Source organism: Nerophis ophidion, linkage group LG23, assembly GCF_033978795.1.
Source record: "Nerophis ophidion isolate RoL-2023_Sa linkage group LG23, RoL_Noph_v1.0, whole genome shotgun sequence".
Classification (NCBI taxonomy): Eukaryota; Metazoa; Chordata; class Actinopteri; order Syngnathiformes; family Syngnathidae; genus Nerophis; species Nerophis ophidion.
The window spans coordinates 28,352,961-28,377,206 of NC_084633.1; the positions used below are offsets into that span (position 1 = coordinate 28,352,961).

Below are 24,246 nucleotides of genomic sequence, written 5' to 3' on the forward strand. Positions count from 1 at the left end.
GAGGGTTTTGCGTGTACTATATAGGGCTTTTACCACAGAAACATTCTCATTTTCTGCACATTAATGTTATCATCCTGTGTGTGATGGATTGAACCAGCAGCACACATCTATAATCTGTAACACCTTTTCTCAATAACAGTCTAGACAACAGAAACATATGCACACTGACACTTTACTCTGTGCGTGAGGCTGCGGATCGCATCACCAGAGCATTAGTAATATATTTCCCAAATAAAGAAAACAAATAGATGATGTGTCTAATATTGTTTATTTCTGACCGTCCAAAATGTTGACACCCGCCCATAGGACGGAGGATTCTCAAAACAGTGCCCGCAAAAGAGTGCTAAATAATTATATTTGCATTTTCTGCTTCCACTATTTCGGCCGTTTTGATGAACAGCATATATTTAGCATATTAATGAACTCACTAAACAGACGCAATCTACTTTACACAATTTAAGTAGATCAACGTTGCATGTGCTATCAGGTTTGCACATGTTTTAGTACACCTTTAGTAAATAATTGTCATTATTCACAAACTTTACAAACTTGTATTAGTTTGCACTACAAAACCTGCCTAACTCTAACTTTCACACATTAAATATTACAACCTTTACAAAACAATAGGTCTCCATTAAAATGTTGTACATTTTATTATACACTGATTAGGGCTGTCAAATTTGATTTTTTTTTAAATCAGATTAATAAAATTTTGGAATTTGTATTAATCACAGGGGATTCCTCGAATGCATGATAAAAAAACATCTTAGAAAATACTCAAATTTTTGTACACAAATGCAATTTAATGTCATCTAGGAACGTTTTCAAGCATTTCACTTGAATTCATGTCATGTATTTGTAGAGAACTTGGTAACACTTTTATCTGAAGTCCTTTCAGCCTGTAATTTGGAGGGAATTTTGCCAGCGAGCACAACAGTCGGCGTCTCCTTACTCATTTTTGTACTGACGTATGCATTGATCTGTTTACTGAACGCATCGCAGTTAAAGTAATCAATCAAGCTTTATTGCAGAATCCAACGTCCAAGTAGATATACAATCGCTTACAGTACATAAAACAAAGAATACAGTGTAAACGGCATGATATCACATAATATTAAAAAAATAAGTTATTGTGCATATCAGTAAAATGTATTTAATGAATAAAGACAGCAGTTAAAAAAATATACTTTAAAAATGCTTCCACACATTCTGTAAAAGGCACAAATACCAGTGGCTCCATTAATAGGATTGGTAACTATCAGAACCACATTTAGGATTTGTCATCTGTATAAAAAAAACTTATACGGCCAAAATAAATTGTCTTATTAATCTTACTGTGAACATGATTAATGCGGTTATTTTTTTTGTGATTAATCACATGAGTTCACTCATTCATTAATTATATATATTGAACTTACTTCGTTTCGGAAATCTGACTGATGCCTCCTAAATCTATGTTTGTTGCATTATTTCATATGACAAGCAGGGGTCAGTATTTGAAAAAAAAAATCTTTGGGGGAGTTTTAGCAATAATAATTCCGTATTTTTAAACAGTTTGTTCTTAATGTTCTGAACTTTTCTTTTGAAACAAGTGTTAGTGAAGTTTGTCGCCGTGTAGCTCAATTTGAAGTTTGTCGCCGTGTAGCTCAATTTGCAATAACTGACGGCATATATATATATATATATATATATATATATATATATATATATATATATATATATATATATATATATATATATATATATATATATATATATATATATATATATATATATATATACGTATGTATATGTATGTATATTTGTATATATACTGTATATGTATGTATATATATATATATATATATATATATATATATACATATATATTTGTATATATATGTGTGTATATATGTATACATATGTATACATATATATATGTATACATATATATATATATATGTATATATATATGTATATATATATTAGGGGTGTGGGAATAAATTGATTCGAATACGAATCGGGAGTCTCACGTTGTGCGATTCAGAATTTGTGAAGTTTGTCGCCGTGTAGCTCAACTTGCAATAACTGACGGCATATATATATACATATATATATATATATATATACATATATATATATATATATATATATGTATATATATATATATGTATATATATATATATATATATGTATATATATATATATATATATATATATATATATATATATATATATATATATATATATATATATATATGTATATATATATATATATATATATGTATATATATATATATATATATATGTATATATATATATATATATATATGTATATATATATATATATATTAAAAAAAAAAGAACAATAGTGTCACAGTGGCTTACACTTGCATCGCATCTCATAAGCTTGACAACACACTGTGTCCAATGTTTTCACAAAGATAAAATAAGTCATATTTTTGGTTCGTTTAATAGTTAAAACAAATTTACATTATTGCAATCAGTTGATAAAACATTGTCCTTTACAATTATAAAAGCTGGGTTAGATCCTGCTGAAATCCTATGTATTGAATGAATAGAGAATCGTTTTGAATCGGAAAAATATCGTTTTTGAATCGAGAATCGAGTTGAATCGAAAAAATCAATATATAATCGAATTGCGACCCCAAGAATCGATATTGAATCGAATTTGGGACACCCAAAGATTCGCAGACCTAATATATATATATATATATATATATATATATATATATATATATATACAATAATTTTTTTTTTACTACAAATCAAAGTACAAAATATTGTTATTCCACATCTCCCTTATTGTTGTTTTGTCAGTTAAAAAGGAGCGGGAGTCAAGCCTCCAAAGCCTCGTGTGCTGGTACCAGAAGCACCTGCGTTCCTGCCCCCACGAGCCCCAGCTCAGAGCTCTGGAGCTCCAGCCCAACTTCTCCACGGCTGCCATCTGGCAATGCGACGGCGACCATTCGTTCGTGCAACAGCTTTTCTCACCGCTGAGGGAGGCAAGTGACTCTGAGCGGGAGGAGAGACAGCATGGAGACGACTGTGAAAATGCTGCAAAATTGGTGCCAAAGAGATTAGCCGGCCGCAGGAGAAAAACAAACACTACGCCAAAAGGTGCAAATTTACCGGTTTTTTTTTGTCAAATACTCACTTGAATACCGTATTTTTTGGACCATAAGGCGCACTCAAAATCCTTTCATTTTTTTCAAAAATTGACAGTGCACCTTATAACCCGGTGCGTCTAATGTACGGCATAATTCTGGTTGTGCTTACCGACCCTGAAGCAATTTTATTTGGTACATGGTGTAATGATTAGTGTGACCAGTAGATGTCAGTCACACATAAGAGATGCGTGTAGACTGCAATATGATGGCAGTCACACATAAGAGAAACGGGTAAACTACAATATGACTCAAGTAAACAACACCAAAATGTTATATGTTCCATTGAAAATATAGAACATTAATTACACAGGGTACTCAAAAAGTATTATTATGGTGTGTGTAAAAGGTAAGACATTATCTGGCGTTTTGTTTCACAATATTATGCAAAAGCAACTTTTCTTACCTTCTGGTATCTGCTGATCTGTAGTTAGGATCTGCATAATTCCAAAACAATTAGCGCGGTTCCGCCTTTGTAGTCCGCCGTAGTGGATAAGCTTCTTCTTTTTCTCTATTTTCTTGTTATGGGACATTCATCCTCCGCTGTTGCCAATTCTAATATAAAGTAGTGTAAAGTTTTTACATATATCTGTCAGTAAACTCGCCATGAAAGCGCTAAAACATACCGGTGTAGTGAGTTTGTATTATTCACCCAAGGAACTTCAGTTATTAGAGAGTTCCAAGAGATACGTGTAAACTGCAAGATGACGCCAGTAAACAACACCAAAACTTAAAATTTTCAATTGAGAATAAGAACATTACACATGGCAATCAAACATCTGTCGAAATGTTTTAGTACGACTTCGGTAAGCCGCACCGCTTGATGGATTGTACTGTGCTTCAACATACGAGTATTATTATGGTGTGTTTATAAGGACCACAAAATGTCACCTATTAGCAGACATATTACCTGGCGTATTTTTTTGCAGTATTATGCAAAACCAACTTTTCTTACCTTCTGGTACCTGTTAATCTGTATTTGGGATCTGCATAAGTCCTGAAAATGTGCGAGCGTTCGCCTTTGTAGTCCATGGTGACACCGTAGTCACAAGCTACTTCTTTTTCCTCTACCTTTTTATTTGACATTCATCCTCCGCTGTTACCATTTGTAATATAAAGTAGTGTAAAGTTCTTACTTATATCTGTCAGTAAACTAGATATCAAAGCGCTAAAAGCTATAGTGGGTTTTTATTATTCACCCACGGAACTTTAGTTATTAGAGAGTCTTTCACGGGACACATTTTCGGCGTTGTTGTTGTTCCGCACTAGTGAGCCACGAATGAGGAGATGCTGCTCCGTTATTGATTGAAGTAAAGTCTAAATGTCATTAAAACAGTTAGCTCCATCTTTTGATACTTCTTCCACTCCCGTCCTTGCACGCTAAGACAAAGATGACGGGGAGAAGATGCTGTCAAAAGTGAGCCACGTAAATAAGACCGCCCACAAAACGGCGCATCCTGAAGAGACGCTTAGAAAGTGACTTGCAGATAATGTCTAAAACATAATCCATGCAATATTTCGGAATAGAATACAATACAATATAAATACATTATTGATCCCTGGGGGAAATTCAGCGCCACAGTTCGCTCACAATAGACAATTACACTTCTGTATTTTTTTACATGTGAATAATATAATTACAGTCTATTATACAGAATTATTCACAAGTGACTAATATAGATATATTATACATTTAAGGTCAGTCAAAACGAACATATGACTGTACTTAAATGTATAATGTATTTATATTAGTACTTTATGTTAGTAATATGACCAAAGAACCACCATCACATGTTATGTAGACCACAAGGAAGTGTTTTCCATTTAGAAGAAAATCATAATATGACCCCTTTTAAGGGGCCTTATAATCTGGTGCGCTTTTTGTATTAAAATAGACCTGAATAGATCCGCTCATCGGCAGTGCGCCTTGTAATCCGTTGCGCCCTACGGTCCGGAAAATACTGTATTCGTCAATAACATATTTATGTCCTATTTTTTGTAGGTTTAGAAGAATCTTTGATAGTGTCTGAGGTTGGCGACATAGCCACAAAAGCCTTAACACATCCTGCCAGTGTAGAGAGCGCCACCAATGACGTCCCCCTGACAGAACCTCAGGTGTGGGAGATGGAGATGGTGCTGGAGCGACCACAAGGCTCCCCTGAGGCAATGTTCCACTCCCTCACGTCAGAAGAAGAGGCTGACGATGTAAGGCTAGACCAGGATGAAGGAGCGACAGAGCCACTCGGAGAGGACGAGCACACCGGGTGCGGTTATGAGCGCGTCCCCATAGTAACATCCTTTGCGGACAAACCGAGGAAAGCGGACGAGCGCCCGGAGGAATCGGTGCACACGTCACTCCAGCCAGAGCTTTTGGCCCCGCCTCCCGTACAGGAAGAAGAGGACAGCGGGGAACTTTATGATCCTCACGCTCTGCAGGCGGTGGTGACGAGTTGTGACATTCCCAACCATCAGACGGCTCTAGAAGGCTCCCAGGTTAGGACAAGTGTTTGGGTTCCACTGAAGTGTTGTTATATTAGATTTTTTTCCCCCTTCCAGCTAATCATCATAACTGGCCCCAGCTATGAGGCTCTGGCGTCAGAGGGCATCCAGCTCAACATGGGTGCCGGGAACGAGGAGGAAGTCACCTGCACTGTCCTCGACGACGTCGGCTACGACCAAACGCGTGACTCTGCATCAAAAATCCCAGCGGCGGGAGACGACGGCTCCATGGCAGGTGTGTTAACTTTCATTCAGAAGTCAATCACAAATGCAACTGTACCTCGGTTTCCAAAAGAAGACTGAATCGAGTGAAAACTAGCGATTGACAGTAAGAGTGTGGGAAAAAATCGATACGACATTGAATCGCAATTTTCATGCTGTGCGATTTAGAATCGATTCTCATTTTTAAAAAATCGATTTTTTGGGGGGATTTTTTTTAATCAATCCAACAAAACAATACACAGCAATACCATAACAATGCAATCCAATTCCAAAACCAAACCTGACCCAGCAACACTCAGAACTGCAATAAACCGAGCAATTGAGGAGACCCAAACACGACACAGAACAAACCAAAAGTAGTGAAACAAAAATGAATATTATCAACAACAGTATCAATATTAGTTATAATTTCAGCATGGCAGTGAATAAAAATCCCTCATTGACAATATCATTTGACATTTATAAAAATAAAAATAAAATAACAATAGTGTCACAGTGGCTTACACTTGCATCGCATCTCATAAGCTTGACAACACACTGTGTCCAATGTTTTCACAAAAATAAAACAAGTCATATTTTTGGTTCGTTTAATAGTTAAAACAAATTACATTATTGCAATCAGTTTATAAAACATTGTCCTTTACAATTATAAAAGCTTTTTTCTTTAAATCTACTACTCTGCTTGCATGTCAGCAGACTGGGATAGATCCTGCTGAAATCCTATGTATTGAATGGATACAGAATCGTTTTGAATTGGGGAAAAAACGTTTTGGAATCGAAAAAAATCGATTTATAATCGAATCGCGACCCCAAGAATCGATATTCAATCGAATCGTGGGACACCCAAAGATTCGCAGCCCTAATTGACAGGTATGTTTATTTCAGTGCAATATCGAGTAATACCGTATTTCCTGAACTATAGAGCGCATCAGAATTTTCATAAGCAGCACCAATTTAATTTTAGAGGACAAAATAATTTTCCATATATAAGCCGCAGATATATACATTGTGAAATGAGTTATTTACACAGAAATATTTTATGAATGGTTATTTATAAACCTTAATTGTTTCCAAACAGTGGCTGTAACAAGGCAGTAAAATCGATGATAAAACAAAACAGAAAACATCTTCATGGACCCACTAGCTGCGAAAGCTAGCTCTACAATCAATTAAACAGATTCAAAAACTCCACGGTGATGTTTTGGTGAATTTAGGAAACTGAAACAATATGAAAAGAATGCCATTGTAAGTTAATAATACTAACACAGACACTTGTAAACGTGTTAGCATCTTAGTTAATGCTAACGACGCTAACGTCATTACAATGTTACAAAAGAGCATTAAAACACTACTATCAAACAGTATGAAGGTTTTTAGTTATATTGTAAAACTTACAAACGTTGCTTGGAGTGATGAATGAAAAATCCATACGAGTAGCAACGCTATGGACCACGAGTAGACGGAACGGCACTTGTACTTCCGGTTCAAAGCGCTAAACGGAAGGAAATACTGTAGTGAGCGCAGTGACTGCAGTGAGCAAACTCGTCCAAAAGATAGCACCGTAGCACAAACAATAACACCTTTTCAGTGTCTCTGTGGGTGTTTTATGAAAACTATTTGTTGACATCACAGACATCGCACATTGATTGATGATTGACATCGCACATAGGACGGTTTAGTAAGTATAAACAATTAAACTGTAAAACTTACAAACATCGCACAGAGTGATGAATGAAGAATCTACAGGAGTCCCAATGCTGTGCACTGCTGGAAGACGAATACTTTACTCTGGTTGGGGGAAAAAAAAACACTATACCCGTAAATGGAAGCACTCCTGCAGGGAGCAAACTCGGCACCGTAGCACAAAATATTCAATTTTTTTTGCATTTAAAGTTCTTTAAACATTAATGTATACATCAGTAAACAGAAGGACAAAGCTTTCAGTTGTTGTTTTCAAAAAATGTTCATAGGAATTGCCGGACGTGGAAATACATCATCACATTGTGGGTTCAATTCCTCTCAGTTACAGCTGGGCTCTGATGTGCCGAAGCCACAGGTTTGCGTTTTTCCGCAAAAAGGCATCAACTTAACAGTCCCAGCCAAGATAGCGGTCGACAGTAACTCTGCGTTCATTGCTGCGTTGTTTTTGCTCACGTCAAAAGCTCAGCAATGTCATGAAGAGCTGTGTTATTGATGTCAAAGATGAAGTGCATCGACTGTGTTCGACTTCACTTCGCATTGTGCCAACGTTGTCAGTGTCATTAGCATGCCGTGGTGCGGAGAGCGTTAATTACGGTACACTGTTATTTTTTTAACATTTGTCACGTCAAAGGCTCACCAATTTGCTGATGTGTTAATTGGTAAAGCAAACATCAACTATTAACACAAAAATAAACATGACTAACAGCTATTGTTATAAGAAAACTGCACTTTTTAAAAACTTTTGCCCATCATTCACAATCTTTATGTGAGACAAGAACGTACTTGTCTTTTCTCTTTTCTATGTGTCGTAAACGGTAAAAAAAAAATGCTCGTATGAGGCGACCAAGAATGCAGGTAATTGGGGGTCTATTTCACTTATAAAGTCCTCTAAAACATTCACAAACCTCCAACACCATTTTATATACATCCTATAAATATATAGGTAATGTAGTAACAGGCATATTCATGTAATATTTATAGCCGTCTGCTCATTTTAAGTATTACCTTAACTTCTTTCTACGGCACTAAATACATTCCATAGCTAATAATCATAGTTTTAAATGCAGAAAACAAACTGAAATACATATACATGATTGATAGTTATTTCCTAACTTCAATAGTATCATGTTAGACCCGCTCGACATCCATTGCTTTCGGTCCCCTAGAGGGGGGAGGTTGCCCACATTTGAGGTCCTCTCCAAGGTTCTCATAGTCATCATTGTCACTGGCGTCTCACTGGGTGTGAGTTCTCCTTGCCCACTTGGTGTGAGTTTTCCTTGCCCTTATGTGAGTTCCCGAGGATGTCGCAATAGTAGTGGTTTGTACAGTCCTTTGAGACATTTGTGATTTAGGGCTATATTTAAAAACATTGATTGATTGATTGATTGTGTGTCTCACCTTTATCAAACTGCTAGTACTCACAACTTTCTTCAGCCTCATGGTGTTTTTTTAATTATTTTTTTATCAGACGTACGCAATAAAGAAAAGCACAGAGTGTTCGGAAGCCTGTTTTCCTTACACACAAAATTATGCGGCGCAATTATGTGAAAAGTGCAGGGAGCAGCGTTGGCCTGGCTCTAAGAATGGCTACCTTTCACAATTGAACCGATACGGTACCAATTTCCGGTAGCTAGGAATCAATACGGGTACTCGACGGTAACAATTTTCTGTACTTTTGTGTGTGTAAATAAATGGTAATCGTTTGAGAGTAACATTTTATTTGGTAATGTAGAATTTAAATGAGCTGACGATGAAAACTGTGCTGTCCAGTCATTACATCCGGTTTTCTTTTAACATTTGAGTCTCATTTATAATGCAGTTGCACTTCCAATACATTAGATGGCAGTACTGTAGTCCATCTTTGGTCTGTTGTCTAACCAGGAAGTAGCTTTTTCAGAAAGTTGAATGAGTTGTGTTGCGCCCTACAAGTGTCCATACTGTATCCAATCCAATCCACTTTATTTGTATAGCACATTTAAACAACATAAATGTTTCCAAAGTGCTGCACAACAATATTCAAAACAATATTCAAATATTATCCTTAGCTCCACCAATGACAGAATAAAAAAAATAAAAACAATATAAAAATACATATGATTAAAAACGATTTTAAAGGGTAAAACCAATTAAAACAATAAATAGAAATAAAAAATAAATAAAAAAACACAGAAAATAGAGAGGACCACTCAACTCACGTAGTATTAAAAGCCAAAGATTAAAAGTGGGTCTTAAAACACTCCACTGTGGGAGCAGTTGGAACATGGAGTGTCAAAGTGTTCCAGAACTTAGGGCTGACCACAGAGAAGGCCCTGTCTCCCCTGGTTTTAAGTCTGGTCTTGGGCACCACGAGCTGGGGCTGGCTCTCGGACCTCAGAGCACGCGCAGGAGTGTAAATTTGGATGCTGTAAGTATTGTGCTTATTACACACCAGTTGTTTGGTTGTAAAAGTTGCAGTATTCATTACCAAATTTGGAGGTGTTTCAATCCCCATGTAATGTCGCTAATGCAAATAGTAGCTTGTGTATTGCAAATCCAATGTAAGTTAGCATCAAGCGAGCGCATTTTGGAAGTCTTACTTTAGGTTGGAGCATTTTCTACCAAGCAAACTTGCTTCGGTGGTGTAAAAAATGGCTACGTTACTTCAAGGTAGTTTGGCTTAGTCCACCTGCAGTGCTGCTTGAGTGGTTGTTTACGTGAGCCGGTGTTTAGTTTGCAACAGGACGTGACGTCACGCGCAACGAAGGTATCGTTTTTAGTACCGAATTTTATACCGATCCCTACCTGTCTCTGACACGAATACATGAGACGTCCTATGTGCTTTCTATGAACAAACTACACACACAAAATAAAAATGATTAAAGGAGTCCTTGGATGGAATCTATCTGTAGTGTCCCAACTCAAAAACTATGGTCCATTCCATAGTTTTTGAATGGACGCCAATGCATTGGATTCTTTGTTTAGGCACTCGATGACGCGGAATGATGCGCGGGCAAAGGGATTACTTTGTTGCGTGTCATGTGTGGTCGTACGTTAACTTAGACAGCATTCAAAAACTTGTTCAGTTTGGATCTGGGACACTTCTGTTCCGTACAGGATTGAGTGACAAGCAGCTGCTGGAGCCTAACATTGACACTTTGGAGCTAAGTAGTGACCGTGAGCTACAGCGCAGTCTCAGCAGGTTTGTTGGTGGAAAAAAAAACGTAAATCAACATAATGACTTCAAGTGAAACTTTGGTGTGCTTTTATTCTCACTTTTCCAATGCCAGGTCAAAGAGAAACCGGCGAGGCCCGGTCATCGAGGCTGATGGGATGCTGAAAATGTTCCATTGTCCATACGAGGGGTGCAGTCAAGTTTATGTAGCCATAAGCAGCTTCCAGGTGTGACGCCACGTAAACATTTCCACTTTCATTATCTCACGTGTTTCTCTGGCCTCTTTTTGCAGAATCATGTCAACCTCGTTCACAGGAAAGGCAGGACCAAAGTTTGTCCACATCCGGGCTGTGGAAAAAAATTCTACCTGTCCAACCACCTGCACCGCCACATGATCATCCACTCAGGTGGGCACACGACACTCATTACCTTCCCTTTGGATTCATGACATTCAAAAAGTGTAAAAAAAAGACATATTTTCCAGGGGTCCGAGATTTCATATGCGAGACGTGTGGGAAATCGTTCAAGCGTAAGAACCACTTGGAAGTTCACAGGCGGACTCATACCGGAGAAACCCCTCTACAGTAAGTCCTGAAGGCGAATAATGTTGCACTGAGGACACACATTTAACACTGTGATTTCCATCTTGGACGGAAACGTGCATGAAGGGTGCCAACTTTAGCTATGATCAGAGAACTCACATAAGCCAAGGTGTGACATGTGAATACTACCTGATTGATTGATTGAAGCTTTTATTAGTAGATTGCACGGTTCAGTACATATTCAGTACAATTGACCACTAAATGGTAACATCCGAATAAGTTGTTCAACTTGTTTAAGTTCACGTTAATCAATTCATGGTAAAAACAGTCCTAGTGCAATAGCGAATACTTCCGTCTCTCCGCTTTAATGTGTATACCAGGGGTGTCCAAATGTTTTACATTGGGCTAAAAAAAATTGGTCGAGGGCAAATGATAGATATATACCGTATTTTCCGCACTATAAGGCACACCGGATTATAAAGCGCACCGTCAATGAATGGCCTATTTTAAAACTTTGTTCATATATAAGGCACACCGCATTATAAGGCGCATAGAATAAATGCTACAGTAGAGGCTGGGGTTACGTTACGCATCCTTTCGATGGAGCTGCGCTAAAGGGAATGTCAACAAAACAGTCAGATAGGTCAGTCAAACTTTATTAATAGATTACAAAGCAGCGTTCTGACAATTGCGTTCACTCCCAAAATGAATAAACAGCTGTTTTATTATTTTCCCCAATTCAATAAACACGTAAAAAACAGTCTGTTATGGTAAATCAAACGTTAGTGCAATCACAATAAAGTAGCACTCGAAATAGTCCAAAGCAATAATATATCAATAACTCAACGTTGCTCAAACGATAATGTCACACAACACAACACACAAAATAAACATGTAAAGCTCACTTAATTAAGTTATTCATCATCCACGAATCCCTCAAATTCTTCTTTTTCAGTGTTCGAATCAAACAGTTGGGCGAATACGGCATCCAACATGCGTGGAAGTCGTCATTAAACGAGTCAGTGTCGCTGCTGTTAATGTTAAATTCTCTCGCTGCTGCTCTATTCCCGTGTTCTACTGTGTGACTGATCGCCTTGAGTTTAAACTCTGCGTCGTAAGCGTGTCTCATAATAGGAGCCATTTTGGGGTCTTTACATAAACACACAGAAACGGCACGCCACCTGCAGTCATATATCCCAGCATGCACCGCGCGCTTCTTCTTCTACGAGGGAAAAAGAAGTCGGAGGCTGCTTACTGTAGAAGAAGCGCGCTTCTTCTTCTACGGGGGAAAATTAAGTCGACGGCTGCTTATTGTAGAAGAAGAAGCGCAGTTCTTCTTCTACGGGGGAAAATAAAGTCGACGGCTGCTCATGTAGAGGAAGAAGCGCAGTTCTGAAGTCTGTGGCTGCTTACCGTAGTTGCGAGACCTGTTGTGGCTCAATATTGGTGCATATATAAGGCGCACCGGATTATAAGGTGCACTGTCAGCTTTTCAGAACATTTTAGGTTTTTAGGTGCGCCTTATAGTTCGGAAAATACGGTAAACAATAATTGATATAACTGGATACTAAGAGTATGTGAAAGTTCTTCCATGACGACCTCCTTCAAGTTTTGTAATCAATCGGAAATATCAAGCAGCGAAATGTGCCAAACATGGATAAGTTTGGAGTGTTTTGCATTTTCCTCATCATTCTTAATAATGGATTTATATGGGTGTATATTTAGATTTTTTTTATGGATGGTTTTTATAATGTCCACAAAATTCAGTGAAAAGGTTGCGTTATGTGGGATCATGTCTGTTGACTTTTTGTATTGGTTGGATTTTTTTACTTTGTTGCACCATGACTAGGGAAGGTTGTTTGCATTTGGTTATATACCGCACTTTTTGGAGTACAAGTCGCTCCGGAGTATAAGTTGCACCTGCCGAAAATGCATAATAAAGAAGGAAAAAAAAACATATATAAGTCGCACTGGAGTATAAGTCGCATTTTTGGGGGAAATTTATTTGATAAAACCCAACACCAAGAACAGACATTTGAAAGGCAATTTAAAATAAAGAATAGTGAACAACAGGCTGAATAAGTGTATGTTATATGACGCATAAATAACCAACTGAGAAGGTGCCTGGTATTTTAACGTAACATATTATGGTAAGAGTCATTCAAATAACTATAACATATAGAACATGTTATACGTTTAACAAAAAATCTGTCACTCTTAATTGCTAAATCTTATACGTCTAGTATCTTACGTGAATGAGCTAAATAATATTATTTGATATTTTACGGTAATGTATTGATAATTTCACACATAAGTCACTCCCGAGTATAAGTCGCACCCCTGGCCAAACTATGAAAAAAACTGCGACTTATACTCTGAAAAATACGGTAATTAAATGCTGCGTAAGCTTCTGCTCAGAGAATAATTTAAGGACATTGACCTGAATTACTTATGTTGTCCACTTGATGGTAATATTACAGCAGCCTATGAATTGCCAGACTATTAAAATGAGTGTAATCTCCTGTGGGTAAGATTCCTTATTAAAATCATGACAGCTCGCGGGCCAAATGGAAGACGTCTGGCCGTAGTTTGGACACCCCTGGTGTATACCGTGTACAGCGCCTATTTAGTTCCTGAGGAACAAACTTTTAATCTGTCACTTATCAGAAATGCAGATCTCTCGTATTTCTCATTTTCCTCCTCCTTCTTTTTCTCTCCTTTTTAATAAAAATTAAAACATCGGGATACTAACAGCACAGTGAATTTTTCCGTACTTCTCAGTAGGGGTGGTGGATACGGCAAATTTTGATATGGACTTGGTATCAATTAAATACAGCCAGTATCATCAATACGGATTTTCAGGAGATATTAAATGATTTTGCCTTTAATTTGTTGATCATTATTATAATCATAATAAAACGCAGGGCATAGATTTATGATATGATGGTATATGGTAAAACTTACACCACTATAGATTCAAGACAAAAAAATTTACATCAACAAACAAGGGATGTAACAATATTTAAAGCCAATCATATCACGGTTATTGTGACCAAAGTATGGAAATAGAATTGTCTCACATCAACTTTTATATATCAATATGATTTCAATACATATGCATGTATAAATAAATATTCAAATACAAATGTGATGTACAAATAAATAATTTGTATAATAAATGCATATTTGAGATTTATAAATATTTACAAATAAAATGTATAAATATGAAAATATACAAATAAATCAAGAATTTGTATGAATAAACATGTATTCGTAAATATATTTTTGAGATTTGAATATAAATATCCTTCATTTTGTATTTGTAGTTGTATTGAATTTGCATATGTGGATCGCTTTTTTGCTTTTGTGTTGACATTCCTACCACAAACCAGACGCACAAATAAACGTGACCTACAGACTCCCCTGAACAACCAGCAGAGGGCACTGCAGCCAGAGCGTCTGGGTCCCTGAGGGAACTAATTTTTGAAGCTTTTCAGGAGGAATTCTTTCCCATTCTTGCTTGATGTACAGCTTAAGTTGTTCAACAGTCCGGGGTCTTCGTTGTCGTATGTTAGGCTTCAATGGGAGACATGTCTGGTCTACAGGCAGGCCAGTCAAGTACCCGCACTCTTTTACTATGAAGCCACGCTATTGTAACACATGGCTTGGCATTGTCTTGCTGAAATAAGCAGGGGCGTCCATGAAAAAGACGTTGCTTGGATGGCAACATATGTTGCTCCAAAACCTGTACATACCTTTCAGCATTAATGGTGCCTTCACAGATGTGTAAGTTACCCATGCCTTGGGCACTAATACACCCCCATACCATCACAGATGCTGGCTTTTCATCTTTGATGAATGGTTCTTTTCCTCTTTGGTCCGGAGGACACAATGCCCACAGTTTTCAAAAAAAAATTGAAATGTGGGCTCGTCAGACCACAGAACACTCTTCCACTTTGTATCAATCCATCTTAGATGACCCCCGGCATTTCTGGAGAAATTACTGCACGTAAGCGGCAATGCCTCTGACCTCCCCAGATTCTGTGAATCTTTTGATAATATCACAGACCGTAGATGGTAAAATGCCTCAAATCCTTGCAATTGCTCGTTGAGAAATGTTATTCTTAAACTGTTGGGAAAATTTGCTAACGTATTTGTTCACAAAGTGGTAACCCTCGCCCCATCCTTGTTTGTGAATGACTGAGCATTTCATGGAAGCTGCTTTTATACCCAATCATGGCACCCACCTGTTTCCAATTAGCCTGTTCACCCGTGGGGTGTTCCAAATAAGTGTTTGATGAGCATTTTCTCAACTTTCTCAGTCTTTTTTGCCACTTGTACCAGCTTTTTTTGAAACATGTTGCAGGCATCAAATTCCTAACGAGCTAATATTTGCAAAAAATAACAAAGTTTACCAGTTCGTACGTTAAATATCTTGTATTTGCAGTCTATCCAATTGAAGATATGTTGAAAAGGCTTTGCAAATCATCTCATTCTGTTTTTTTTTTTACGATTTACACAACATGCCAACTTCACTGGTTTTGGGTTTTGTAGTATGAGGTATAAACACAACCAAGTAATGAAAGATACCTCCCAAACAAGACCCTATCATCTTCTCTATGCTTCCTTTAACACTCTGCATCCTTGTTCCTTTCATTCCTCTTCCACCGTCACCATCAACTAGATGCGAAATCTGCGGCTATCAGTGTCGTCAGCGCGCGTCCCTAAACTGGCACATGAAGAAACACACGCCAGAAGCCCACTACAACTACACGTGCGAGTTCTGCGACAAGCGCTTCGAGAAGCTGGACAGTGTCAAATTCCACAAGCTGAAGAGCCACCCGGAAAAACTGTCCTCCTGAGAGCTCCCTCAGACTATGGCCGAGAAGGACACCAGAGGAAGACTGTTGCACTGCTGTGCGGGACACAGCCGGTTCCCGTTCTCAAGGCCTGAACGGGAATGATGTTAAACCCCTCTGGCAAAATGACTTTTCGATATTACTTTAGCACGTCTAATTTGACACAAAAACTCTTCCCTATTCCTTTAAATGCTACAAGCAATGTTTGAATGGCCAGACATTATCATGGAAGCTGTCATTTTAAAGAGAAACCACACTTTTTGGGTTAATTTGATATATTATTCTCAATCCTTTATTTTCTGGGCAGTATAGTTCAGTTGGTAGAGTGGATGTGCTAGCTGCTTGAGGGTTCCAGGTTCGATCCCCGCTTCCGCCATCCCAGTGGCGCCCACACTGGTTGAAATGTAACTTAAGACATTGGGTTTCACTTTGTAAAAGCGCGGGAAGCACGGTGGAGAAGGGGTTATTGTGTCTGCCTCACAATACGACTGTCCTGGGTTCGATCCTGCACTCGGGATCTTTCTGTGTGGAGTTTGCAAAAATACGGAAAGTTGGTACTTTTGAGTGCCAATATTGATTCCCAGATACTGGGATTTTCTACCGTATCGGTTCAAATGTGAACGGTGTACCCATCCCGAATAGAGCGCACTTTCTGTGTTTACTAACACAGAAATGGGATGGTTGTATCTTTCTGCACTTGAGCTGCTAAATTCAGAATAATCCTCACTCCTCAAAATGTTTCCTCGCGATGTTGTCCAGTCTGAGGCTGCGTTCTATTCGTTGAGAGCCATGTACTACCAATTTTGTAGTTTGTGGATTTTCAAAGGTTACCAACTTCCTGGTTTAGTGCCACAACCTTCCACTATACAAGTGAGATCCATGATTTTTAAACTTGCATAACATTTTTCATAACTCAAAGGCAATACAGAACCAGTTTAATCTCCATTGTTATTCACGGCTCAAGCTAGCTAGTAGGTAGAAGTCGCAAGTCGTCAGAGGAGCAGTGTGAGCGAGGCGCCAGAAAAGTAGTTCCTCTGGGGTGGTATAGCTCGGTTGGTAGAGTGGCCGTGCCAGCAACTTGAGGATTGCAGGTTCCATCCCCGCTTCTGCCTTTCTAGCCACTGCTGTTGTGTCCCTGGGCAAGACACTTTACCCACCTGCTCCCAGTGCCACCCACACTGGTTTAAATGTAACCTAGATATTGGGTTTCACTATGTAAAGTGCTTTGAGTCACTAGAGAAAAAGCGCTACATAAATATAATTCACTTCACTCTGTGTTAGCTCCTGCAATAACAATGTTGCTATAGCTTGGTTAATACGCAGGTCATGGCATGTCAATGGAACATTGTCGGTTTAGAATGGACCCCATTACTCGAATTGTTAGCCGCCTCTTACTAGCAGTTTTTGAAAATTTAGAATTGTGAATGATAGCAAAGTTGAAAACAAAAAGTGTGGTTTCCCTTTAAAGCACGAGGGTATTGAAGCCCGTGAAAACATTTCCATTGTTGCACATTGTGTGATGACTTTGTTGTGAAGACTGATTACAACCAAAATGATTGTTTTGTGGATATTAAGATATGTGTGTAACTTAAATGTGAAAATGACTGATTGAGATTGTAATTTAAGACAATTTGTTATTCAAAATGTTTGTGTGTGTGTGTGTGTGTGTGTGTGTGTGTGTGTGTGTGTGTATGTGTGTGTGTGTGTGTGTGTGTGTGTGTGTATGTGTGTGTGTGTCCTTGTATTTCTACCCTTCTTGAGACATCAACAATGAAAAGTACCTTCCATATGAGGACCGGTGAACAAGTTAGGACATAAATATAAGTCATGGTCCCAGTACGGAAAACCATTGCATCTAATAGAGAATGTCTCATTTGCCCTCCTGGTGGGGTAATCTATCAAATTTAGGGTGGTCCCAAAAAGGAGGGATTTTTCAAATTGACTGTGTATCGGTTTTAAAAGTGCACCCCCTCTGATCAACATATGAAATAACAAGTGTGTGTAAAAAGTTGAAGTGCTCCTCCTCTGGCCATCATATGTAATAACAAGTGTTTGTAAAAAAATTACATGCGCCCCCTTTGAGCAAAATTAATTTAAAAATAAATAAATATGTGTACAGAGACATACTGTAATAACGAAGTAAATAATGACGATTAAAAAGCAATTAGGCAGCACGGCGGAAAAAAGGGGTTAGTGCATATGCCTCGCAATACGAAGGTCCTGAGTAGTCCTGCGTTCAATCCCGGGCTCGGGATCTTTCTTTGTGGGGTTTGCATGTTCTCCCCATGACTGCGTGGGAGACATGCTCCTGGGGATAGGTTGATTGGCAACACTAAATGGGCCCTAGTGTGTGAATGTTGTCTGTCTATCTGTGTTGGCCCTGCGATGAGGTGGCGACTTGTCCAGGTTGTGCCCTGCCTTCTGCCTGAATGCAGTTGAGATAGGCTCCAGCGACCCCAAAAGGGACAAGCGGTAGAAAATGAATGGATGGATGGATGGATGGAAAAAGCAATTTCAACAAAAAAATTCAAGAACAAAAAATAACAAAAAGTTTACCTTTTTTTAATATGTGCATATCATGTATATATTATTAATGGTGTAAATACAAATCTTTATATACAGTATCTAGAAAAGGTGGCCTTAAAGAGGTAGGCAGTCTTTTGGAGGTCTCAAGAAGGTAACAAATACAAGAATGTGTGTGTGTTTGCATGTTTAGTGATCAATAATCTTCCATTTGTTTTTGATTTATTTACACTTCCAGCCATGTGAACATTCAACGGCAATTTCTCAGGAAAACTCTGTATGTCTTATGTATTATTTTCCAAGCAAATGCACTTTTTCCCTCCCCTGATGACTCATTAAAATATGCGGCCTCTCTTCATAGGGTAGCAGTGTTTAAACCGGACGACACGACTGCGATACCGTGCAGCATGCCTCTTACGTAAGGCCCTCTGCTGGTGTCGGTGATGGAGTGTGGGTGTGCGCGGGACACGTCATACTGTGACTGATAAACAACCTTTCACGCGCTCCTCTAAGCCGGTCCTCAGAGAATGTAAACAGTGTCGGGAAAGGTGGACGCAGTGCATGGGAGCGTGGCTATTTTTCAAGATTAGATATGGATCCGCTTAATCCTGCCAAATCACAGCAGATTTGGTTAATGAATTAGTTGTCCTCTGTTAATCATTTATTCTTTTATGTGCAGTTTATTCCGTTTCAATGTGTCACTCCTCGTCATATTGTCGCCGTCAAAAGGAAATATGTCACCGAGCTATAATTCAACTCTCTGCTGACAAAGTTGCACCTTTTTTGTGTGTTTCCCCGTGATTCATTGATGTGGCTGTGAAAAAAGACTCGGTGTCCTAAAGCAGGGGTGTCAAACTCAAATACAGAGTGGGCCAAAATTTCAAACGGAACAAAGCCGCGGGCCAAGGTTGAACAAATTAACCTTTTAAGAGGGATCCAAACAAGTTTTGCATTGAATATTGAACAAGCAAGGCTTATATAACTTTATAGTGACATGCAAAGTCGAGTTTCAAATTATCCATCCATCCATTTTCTACCGCTTGTCCCTTCTGGGGTCGCTGGAGCCAACCTCAGCTGCATTCGGGCGGAAGGCAGGGTACACCCTGGACAAGTCGCCATCTCATCACAGGGCCAACACAGATAGACAGCATTCACACTCACATTCACACACTAGGGCCAATTTAGTGTTGCCAATCAACCTATCAATAATAATTGAAAAATATCAATGGCACATCAAATAAAATGTAAATAAAAATGTGTGTATATTGTGGCGTCCAGGAAGATTTAGTGCTGCAAGGGGTTCTGGGTATTACGTGTGTTACGGTGCAGATGTTCTCCCGAAACGTGTTTGTCATTCTTGTTTGGTGTGGCTTCACAGTGTGGCGCATATTTGTAACAGTGTTAAAGTCGTTTATACGGCCACCCTCAGTGTGACCTGTATGGCTGTTGACCAAGTATGCATTGCATTCATTCGTGTGTGTTAAAGCCGCAGATATTATGTGACTGGGCCGGCATGTTTGTATGGCGGAAAAGCGGACGTGACGATAGGTTATAGAGGACGCTAAAGGCAGTGCCTTCGAGGCACGCCCCCAATATTGTTGTCCGGGTGGAAATTGGGAGAAATTCGGAAGAATTGTTGCCCCGGGAGATTTTCGGGAGGGGCTGTGAAATTCGAGAGTCTCTTGGGTAAATCGTGAGGGTTGGCAAATGCGTTACAGCGGCACCACCCCTGTATAATACCGGCGGGCCAGCTCTAATCTTAATTTGATATTACCTCATGGGCCAAATGAAATTACACGGCGGGCCAAATTTGGCTCGCGGGCCAGAGTTTGACACCCATGTCCTAAAGTATCACAGAAACAACTACTCACATGTTTAAATACGAATCCCTCCAGCGCAAGAACTGCGTCGAAGACTCTTAAAACAGATAATGATCCATCCGTCCGTCCATTTTCTACCGCTTATTCCCTTTGGGGTCGCGGGGGCGCTGATGCCTATCTCAGCTACAATCGGGCGGAAGGTGGTGTAAACCCTGGACAAGTCGCCACCTCATCGCAGACAGATAATGATGCTCGGTTCTAAGTGTTTGTGTGTGTCTCAATGGTGCCGCATTTCCTGCACATTTGTTTATTTGTGGCGGTCCGCCTCGTATAGGCTTGGATTTCGATAATTCGATTTCACCCTGGCTATTGAACCCATTATAAGGGGACTGTCTGTGATTGCAGCGTGTTGTTTAGTAGATTGCATTGTAACATCAGTTCTTAACACACCTGGTCTGCCAGAGAATAAGAATAACTAACTGGAACAGGGATCAGTGTTCCAGTGACTTACTAAGTATTCAGATCACTCAGACCAAGCTATTAATACACTCTATTTATAAGAGTGTATATATACATGTAAACAGTCGTGGTCAAAAGTTTACATACACTTGTAAATAACATAATGTCATGGCTGTCTAGAGTTTCCAATACTTTCTACAACTCTTATTTTTTTGTGATGGAGAGATTGGAGCACATAGTTGTTGGTCACAAAAAACATCTACAAAGTTTGGTTATTTTATGAATTTATTACGGGTCTGCTGAAAATGTGACCAAATCTGCTTTTGTCCTGTTGGGAGCATAATACTACCACCACCATGCTTGACGGTAGGTTTGGTGTTCCTGGGATTAAAGGCCTCACCTTTTCTCCTCCAAACATATTGCTAGGTATTGTACCCAAATAGCAAAATTTTTGTTTCATCTGACATCACATGGACATCACATGCTCGGGGCCTGTTTTGCTGCCAATGGAACTGGTGCTTTAAATGGAACAATGAAAAAGGGGGATTACCTCCAAATTCTTCAGGACAACCTAAAATTATCAGCCCAGAGGTTGGGTCTTGGGCACAGTTGGGTGTTCCAACAGGACAATGACCCCAAACATATGTCAGAAGTGGTAAAGGAATGGCTAAATCAGGCTAGTTTTTAGAACGGCCTTCCCAAATTCCTGACTTAAACGTGTGGACAATGCTGAAGAAACAAGTCCATGTCAGAAAACCAACAAATGTAGCTGAACTCCACCAATTTTGTCAAGAGGAGTGGTCAAAAATTCGAGCAGAAGCTTGTGGATGGCTACCTGCGCCTTATTGCAGTGAAACTTGCCAAGGGACATGTAAGCAAATATTAACATTGCTGTATGTATACTTTTGACCCTGCAGATTTGCTCACATTTTCAGTAGACCCATAATAAATTCATAAAAGAACCAAACTTCATGAATGTTTTTGTGTGACCAACAAGTATGTGCTCCAATCACTCTATCACAAAAAAATAACAGTTGTAGAAATTATTGGAAACTCAAGACAGCCATGACATAATGTTCTTTACAAGTGTATGTCAACCGAATGAGCTTAATAAGGATTTGTATTTCTATAACTTATGATACAGTTGACAAAAAGTGAAGACCCGTGCATTGTTATGCTGTAAAGAAACTTCAATATGGCAATGGAAAATTTGGGTGAGTACTAGTAATTACAAGCATGACTATTGTTATGTTTCAAGGTGGTGGCGACACAGGTGATCCTGGAGCAGCCACAGGCTCAAACTCAGCTCCATGGTGATGCCTGTTACTTAGCTGCTGTGGCCACGCCCCCCCACCAGCCCTCCCTTTATTCTAGTACTTATAACACGCTGTCCTCCAAATAGCAGGAGACAAATTGTGGAAAGGATACAAAAGAGCCATATTTTCAAAGGCAAGAATTGTTTCGTGTTTGTGCCAGTTTTCTGCCACAGCAACCGTTTCCATCACTGAAATCAGGGAAGAGACTTTGGAGGTTACGCAGCACCGAGAGCACACCTTTTGGATTAATTTCTTCTAAGGTAAGCTGTATTGATTGACTAATACTTCTATATATTTATTGTTTTAATGCATAAATGCAGCACCTGTTGCCCCAAATTGAAAGCCTGTCAAATGCTCACACTAGAAATGAGTCTGTGGAACCAAAGGGATGAAGTCATGTTTAAACATTTGCATGGGGGTGCTGATTTGCCGCTTTCATTTGCATTGGATTGTTGTTTTTTAAAGGCCTACTGAAATGAGATTTTCTTATTCAAACAGGGATAGCAGGTCCAGTCTATATGTCATACTTGATCATTTCGCGATATTGCCATATTTTTGCTGAAAGGATTTAGTAGAGAACATCCACGATAAAGTTCACAACTTTTGGTCGCTAATAAAAAAGCCTTGCCTGTACCGGAAGTAGCAAACGATGACGTCACCCGTGTGAGGGCTCCTCACATCCTCGCATTGTTTATAATGGGAGCCTCCAGCATCAAGAGCTATTAGGACCGAGAAAGCGACAATTTCCCCATTAATTTGAGCGAGGATGAAAGATTCGTGGATGAGGATATTGATAGTGAAGGACTAGAAAAAAAAAAAAAAATAAATAAAATAAAGTAAAAGAAAAAAGTTGATTGCATTGGGAGCGATTCAAATGTTTTTAGACACATTTACTAGGATAATTCTGGGAAATCCCTTATATTTTTATTGTGTTGCTAGTGTTTTAGTGAGTTAAATAGTACCTGATAGTCGGACGGGTGTGTTGACGGCAGTCTCTGAGGGAAGTCACGGCAGCTGCATGGACGGCGCAAGCTCCGCTGATCTCCGGTAAGAGGCGACTTTTTACCACAATTTTCCCACCGAAACCTGCCGATTGACAAGTGGTCGGGAACCATGTTCGCTTGACCGCTCTGATCCATAGTAAAGCTTCACCTCCGGGAATTTTAAACAAGGAAACACCGTGTGTTTGTGTGGCTAAAGGCTAAAGCTTCCCACCTCCATCTTTCTGCTATGACTTCTCCATTATTAATTGAATAAATTGCAAAAAATTCAGCAACACAGAAGTCCAAAATACTGTGTAATTATGCGATGAAAAACAGACGACTTTTAGCGGTAAGTGTTGCTGGGCTAATATGTCCCCTCTAACCAATAACGTAATAAACACGCGTCATCATACGCGTCATTATTCCGCAACGGTTTCAACAGAAAACTCCGCTGGAAATTTAAAATTGCAATTTAGTAAACTAAACCGGCCGTATTGGCATGTGTTGCAATGTTAATATTTCATCATTGATGTATAAACTATCAGACTGCGTGGTCGGTAGTAGTTGCTTTCAGTAGGCTTTTAATTGTTTGTATATTTAAAATTTTCAAAAAGAACAAAACATATTTTTTAAGGGAATTGTATGACATACAAATTGGACAGAATAGTCCATCCATCTTCTTCCGGTTAGCCAAGGTCGCGTCACGGGGGCAGCAGCCAAAGCAGGGAAGCCCAGACTCTCCTCTCCCCAGCAGCTTCGTCCAGCTCTTCCCGAGGGATTCTGAGGCGTTCCCAGGCCAGCCGAGAGACATAGTCTTCCCAACGTGTCCTGGGTCTTTCCCGGGGCCTCCTGCCGGTTGGACGTGCCCGAAACTACTCCCTAGGGAGGCGTTCGAGTGGCATCCTGAACAGATGCCCGAACCACCTCATCTAGCTCCTCTCCATGTGGAGAAGCGGCGGCTCTACTTTGAGCTTCTCACCCTATCTCTAAGGGAGAGCCCCGCC

General features: G+C 39.3%; 1 protein-coding gene across 2 annotated transcripts in view; it reads left to right on the forward strand.

Annotated features, from left to right (window-relative positions):
* The window catches only part of LOC133541872 (zinc finger protein 653-like), a 59,728-nt gene that overhangs the window by 5,280 nt on the left and 30,202 nt on the right, over positions 1 to 24,246 (forward strand). The window contains exons 3-10 of one of the 2 annotated variants that reach the window (XM_061885578.1): positions 2,821 to 3,120; positions 5,170 to 5,660; positions 5,724 to 5,901; positions 10,683 to 10,767; positions 10,856 to 10,967; positions 11,033 to 11,147; positions 11,225 to 11,324; positions 22,420 to 22,519. In XM_061885578.1, the coding sequence (XP_061741562.1) occupies positions 2,821 to 3,120; positions 5,170 to 5,660; positions 5,724 to 5,901; positions 10,683 to 10,767; positions 10,856 to 10,967; positions 11,033 to 11,147; positions 11,225 to 11,324; positions 22,420 to 22,519 (1,481 nt within the window). The remainder of the gene's footprint in view (positions 1 to 2,820; positions 3,121 to 5,169; positions 5,661 to 5,723; positions 5,902 to 10,682; positions 10,768 to 10,855; positions 10,968 to 11,032; positions 11,148 to 11,224; positions 11,325 to 22,419; positions 22,520 to 24,246) is intronic. The other variant, XM_061885579.1, reaches the window with a different exon arrangement.